This window comes from Aquarana catesbeiana, linkage group LG08 (genome assembly GCF_042186555.1).
Source record: "Aquarana catesbeiana isolate 2022-GZ linkage group LG08, ASM4218655v1, whole genome shotgun sequence".
NCBI classification, from domain to species: Eukaryota; Metazoa; Chordata; class Amphibia; order Anura; family Ranidae; genus Aquarana; species Aquarana catesbeiana.
Genome location: NC_133331.1, coordinates 6,645,742 through 6,652,099, shown reverse-complemented (window position 1 = coordinate 6,652,099; position 6,358 = coordinate 6,645,742). Strand labels below are relative to the sequence as shown.

Sequence of the window (6,358 nt, the reverse complement as noted above, 5' to 3'; positions counted from 1 at the left end):
GTCCGCTTCACCAACGCTTCCCGGGTGTCCGACTGCCACTGCTGCACCAGATCTGTCGGGGTTTTCCCATCCTGTGTTGCATACAAAAAGTAAAAAATGGCGTTATTGTAGAAGCTGTCCCTGAACCACTTCACCTCCGGAAGGTTCTACCCCCCCCCCCCCTTTCATGACCCAGGCCATTTTTTGATATTCAGCACTGCGCTACTTTAACTGGCAATTGCACGGCCATACAACAACCCAAATTAATTTTTTATCACACAAATATAGCTTTTTGGTGGTATTTAATCACTACTGCGTGTTTTTTTTTTTTTTTTTTGCTACATTAAAAAAAAAAAAAAAGACATTTTTGAAAAAAACATATTTCTCTTTGTTTCTGTTATAACATTTTCCAAATAAATAATTTTTCTTCATAAATTTAGGCCAAAATGTATTCTGTATGTATGTAATCCCAAATCAGTGTATATTATTTAGTCTGTAGGAAAGTTATAGAGACCACTAACTATGGGATATATATCTGAAAATTGCTCATTACTGACGGTACTGACGGCCGAACTCATTTCTTGAGGCTCGAAAACACCAAGACAGTACAGATACCCCCCCCCCCCCCAAATAACCCCCTTTTTGTAAAGTTGACAGTCCAAGGTATTTAATAAGAGGCATGGTGAGTTTTTTCGAAGTTGTAACTTTTTTTTGTCACAATTTTTGTGAAAATTAAGGAAAATAAATACAATTTGTTTTCATAATTTTTATTTTATTTTTTTACATCAGTGTCATCATATAACTGGTGTGGCGGTGATCAGGGACACTGACTGGTGACATTATGTGGAAAAAAAAAAAAAAAAAGTAAATAATTCAGTTTTTTAACATTTATTCTTTTTGGAAGATTTCTTTTCTTTTGTCTTTCCTTTTTTTTTTTTTTTTTTTTTTTTTTTTTTTTATTACACTGTGATTGCTTGTTACAGTGATGATCACTCTAACAGCAATTCATTTGAACTGTCATGAATGGCTTTCATTGTTTACACCGAAAACAATAGTGGTGCACCGAAATGAAAATGTTTGGTGCTGAAACCAAAAATTCGGGATGCACTTGGCTGAAACCAAAATGGACAGTTTTTAAAAGATAGATAATACAATTATTTGTGAAAAAAATATATCTATTTTCAACTTTTTAATTAACCACTTAATGACCGGGCCATTTTTTGCGATTCGGCACTGCGTCACTTTAACTGACAATTGCGCGGTCGGATAATTTATGTCCTTTTTTCCCCACGAATCGAGCTTTCTTTTAGTGGCATTTGATCACCTCTGCGTTTTTTTTTTTTTTTTATTCTTTTTTTATAAACGAAAAAAGAGCGACAATTTTGAAAAAACACAAATTTCTTTTACTTTTTGCTATAATAAATATCCCCCCCAAAAAAATGTAAAAATACAAATTTCTTCATCAGTTTAGACCAATATATATTCTGCTACATATTTTTGGTAAAAAAAAAATTGCAATAAGCGTATATTGATTGGTTTGCGCATCTACAAAATAGGGGATAGATTTATGGCATTTTATTTTTTTTTGCTAGTAATGACGGTGATCTGCGATTTTTAGCAGGACTGTGACATTGCAGCGGACAGATCAAACACTTTTGATACTTTTTTGGGACCACTGACACTTATACAGCGATCAAAGCTATAAACAGCCATTTATTACTGTATAAATGTCACTGGCAGGGAAGGGGTTAACACTAGGGGGCGATCAAGGGGTTAAGTGTGTTTCCCTGGGAGGTGTTGCTAACTGTATGGGGGATGGGCTGACTAGGAACAGACGTTCTCTCTCTCCTCCCCTGACAGAACGGGGATCTGTTTGTTTACATTGACAAATCCCCGTTGTGCCCGTCTCTGGAGCGATCGCGGGTGGCCGGCAGACATCGAGTCCGCCAGACCCGCTGGTTGGCTCCCCCACTCACGAATGGGCTCACAAATCGCCATGTCGTAAACGACGGCGATTCGCGCAGGGGGAGCCAACCTGCCGCAATCAACTGCGGCGGGCGGTCCATAACTAGTTAATATCATGAATTTAAATGAATATGAATTTATTGTCGGCCATCATCAGAACCTTTTGAAGCGGTGTTAAAAATCTTGTTTGGTGCATTTTTGGTGCATTGGTCAGTTTAAAAAAAATGCACCAAAAACACGCCTCCCCATTGCCACGCACTGAAAACGCAGCAATAACGCATCAAAAATGCACCTGAGTTGTGTTTTTGATGCATTTTCTGTGTCACACGACCGATGAAAAACACACCATAAACATGGTAAAATGGCGGCAAAATCGTGGGCGTTTTCGGCAGCCATTATCAACACCTTTTTTTTTCTTTCAGCACAATGCTGAAAACCCTCTTTTCAGCCGATAATTTTTTGCGGGCAAAATTTCGGTGCATCGCCTAATGTTTACGACTGGCTCACAACCATCACATTATACAGGCATTAGCGTCGCTATGGAGGGGGGTGCGACCCGCATCGGATGACACCAGCCAGAGGGGTGACACCGGGGCCGCCGCTACACAGTGCACTTGCAGAGCTGCAGCGGAGCGGTGCGAGGGAGGCGCACTGTAACATTCCCCAGTCAGTGAAGCCAACCCTCGGGGATCTCCGATATCTCCTTCCGCCGGGGTAGGTGGGCGGAGCTGGGGGTGTGGCTGTCTCCTCCACTCCTCCCACAGACTTCTTTACTCGGCTAAACCTGCGGCTGAAGGAGGAGAAAGAGGCGAGAACACAGCAGCCTCGAGATACTGCAAACTGTCACTGCATAGATCCCTAACCTGCCCTGTACCACCCCAAACTGCCCTATACCACCCCAACTTGCCCTATACCACCCCAAACTGCCCTATACCACCCCAACCTGCCCTATACCACCCTAACCTGCCCTATACCACCCTAACCTGCCCTATACCATCCCAAACTGCCCTTTACCACCCTAACCTGCCCTATACCACCCCAACCTGCCCTATACCACCCCAACCTGCCCTATACCACCCCAACCTGCCCTTTACCATCCCAACCTGCCTTATACCACCCCAAATTGCCCTATACCACCCCAACCTGCCCTATATCACCCCAACCTGCCCTATACCACCCCAACCTGCCCTATACCACCCCAACCTGCCCTATACCATCCCAACCTGCCGTACACCACCCCAAACTGCCCTATACTACCCCAACCTGCCCTATACCACGCTAACCTGCCCTATACTACCCTAACCTGCTGATACACCTCCCTAGCCTGCCACCATACCACCTTATACTACCCTAACCTGCCACTATACCACCCTATACTATAATTTACAGGGACCGGTTTGGAGTGCGCCCCGTGACGCGCAGGGCGCTGAGAAAGATACATGGGGGGGGGGAACACCATGTTTTACCGCACCAGGTGACACCAACCCTAGTGACGCCACTGTATACAGGGTGCATGTGATCACTGGTGACCAATCACACACATTGGTGTGATGATGTCATGAATGGATTCTATTCATGACTGTCATTTACTAGATGTCTTGTGATTGCACATTGTTCATGTGGTATCTGGGCCGATCATGGCGTCAGTCTGCTGTGTCTGATGGACATGGGTCACAGAACACGCAGGGTTGCGCACAGCGCACATGAGCGGGGCAACATAAAAGTAAGTCGGGGGGCCTGATCAAGCCACCTGCTAGCACTAAAATGAATGTTGGCCGGTCGGCAAGTGGTTACATTATAGTATAAAACTCTTTGTTAGTACGAGGGGTGATTGCGGTGATTGCTCCATCTGCTGAAGGTTATTACTAGTATAATTATCAGGTTGTGTGTACTATGTGTAGTTTTTGATGTAACAACTCAAGTTTTCCGTTAATTCCTCTTCCTATACAGATTTCGGCACATTGGATTCAAAAGCAATCAAGATTCACGGCATCAGTTTTAGGCAGATCTGCAAATTCCTCGGCCAGGTTTGTGACCATAGACAAGATATGGGTCTACTGCTTTCAGCCAAAAGCATAGAAGCAGTCCATTGTTTGACTTTGTTCACAAATGGGTTATCGGTTAACAGGTTTCTGATGGAAGGTCCTCCCTAATTAGGCTGCAATACATTCTCCATAAGTTTTTGTAAACCCATGAAGGAAGGTCATAAGGACACAAACATTTGAGGTAGAACCCACATGCTTGCTATCTGGTGAAGCTTCCATTGACTGGGCTCAGAGGATTTGCAGGCAGTATATGGAGTACATATGGGGTTCTCTGAAATCATACCAGAGTATCATTCTCTTGTTGTGGAGATCGGGGGTCCTACTGATGGATATAGCAGAAAGACCTGCTATCACCCCCCCCAGGAGTATCAGATGCGTTGCTTTTGCAACCCTTTTTCTTATAGTAATTTGGACATGTTGTGTTTATAAGGAAGCTGTCAGGATAGAAGTATAAGAACTGTAACCATTGTCTTATTTAGGGGTCCCAAGCTCTGTTGTGGTCATCCTGGTCTTTGCTTCACTGGAGAGTCCATTTCTAGAGGGGGGGGGGGGGAATCCTCCCAAAGGGGCACAGAGACAGCAATAAAAACCTGACAGAGGTTCTAAGCCTTACCAACTCAAAAACAAAAAAAAATGTCTGGAGTTCTACTTTTAGGTGTCAGTTTGGGTTAGAATCTGAGCATAAAGATTATAATTACAGACCAATTCCCAAAGTATCCAGTGCCGGTTCTAAGGGTTGTATGGGGTCTGAATTTTCGGGAATCCTAAATGCACTTATTGACTTGTTGAACAAAGAGTCTGAATTCAGATTTCTCTCATTTTGGGAAAAACGGTTTCTATAAATGACTGCTCTGTGTTCTGCTCTGTATAGGATACAAGGGCCGGATGACTTACATAGCTACATAGTTGAAAAAAAGATGCTACTCCATCTAGTTCCACCAATTAAAAAAAAAACTAATAGAAAACCTCCATATACTCTATTCTATACACTCCATATACAGTCCATATACTCTATTCTATACACTCCATATACTCTATTCTATACACTCCATATACTCTATTCTATACACTCCATATACTCTATTCTATACACTCCATATACAGTCCATATACTCTATTCTATACACTCCATATACTCTATTCTATACACTCCATATACTCTATTCTATACACTCCATATACTCTATTCTATACAGTTAATCCAAAGAAAGGCAAAAAACCCCACAATAAAGCATGGCTCAACTCGCTCCAGTGGGGAAAATCAATTCTTTCCTGATTTCCCAGGAGACAATCGGATTACCCCTGGATCAACTACCCCTGGCATAATTACCTCTATAATTAGTATCCAGTTATATTTTATATATTTAGGAATGCATCAAGCTCTTTTTTTTAAAACAATCTACTGTGCTGTCCAGAACTAGTTCTTGGGGGAGTCTATTCCACATTTTCACAGCTCTTATGCCGCACACACACAATCGGAAATTCTGTCAGTAAAAGTCCGATGAGAGCTTTTGGTGTATGCTCCATCGGACTTTTGCTGGCGGCATTTCAGCCAGCAAAAGATTGAGAGCAGGATCTCTATTTTTTCCGACGGAAAAAGTTTTTATCGAAAATTCCGATCGTCTGTATGCAATTCCGTCGCGCAAAATTCCTACGCATGCTCGGAAACAATGAACTTCATTTTTTAGACTCGTCGTAGTGTTGTACGTCCCCGCGTTCTTGACGGTCGAAAGTTCAGAGAACTTTTGTGTGACCCGTGTGTATGCAAGCCAAGCTTGAGCGGAATTCCATCGGAAAAGCCATCCAAGATTTTTCAGACGGAAACTCCGCTCGTGTGTATGCGGCATTACTGTGAAGAAGCTTTTCCGTATGTGGCGATTATGTATTTATACATGGAAATTATAGCCCCCCTTATGTATTTATATATGGAGATCATATCCCCCCTTATGTATTTATATATGGAGATCATATCCCCCCTTATGTATTTATATATGGAGATCATATCCCCCCTTATGTATTTATACATGGAGATCATATCCCCCTTATGTATTTATACATGGAGATCATATCCCCCTTATGTATTTATATATGGAGATCATATCCCCCCTTATGTATTTATATATGGAGATCATATCCCCCCTTATGTATTTATACATGGAGATCATATCCCCCCTTATGTATTTATACATGGAGATCATATCCCCCCTTATGTATTTATACATGGAGATCATATCCCCCTTATGTATTTATACATGGAGATCATATCCCCCTTATGTATTTATACATGGAGATCATATCCCCCCCTTATATATTTATACATGGTGATCATATCCCCTCTTATGTATTTATACATGGAGATCATATCCCCC

General features: G+C 42.1%; 1 protein-coding gene across 1 annotated transcript in view; it reads right to left on the bottom strand.

Annotated features, from left to right (window-relative positions):
* The window catches only part of ANKRD2 (ankyrin repeat domain 2), a gene marked incomplete at its 3' end in the record, with an annotated part of 50,045 nt that continues 43,687 nt past the window's right edge, over positions 1-6,358 (bottom strand). Inside the window, 1 exon segment of the mRNA XM_073595097.1 lies at positions 1-71. Coding sequence (XP_073451198.1) covers positions 1-71 — 71 coding nt within the window.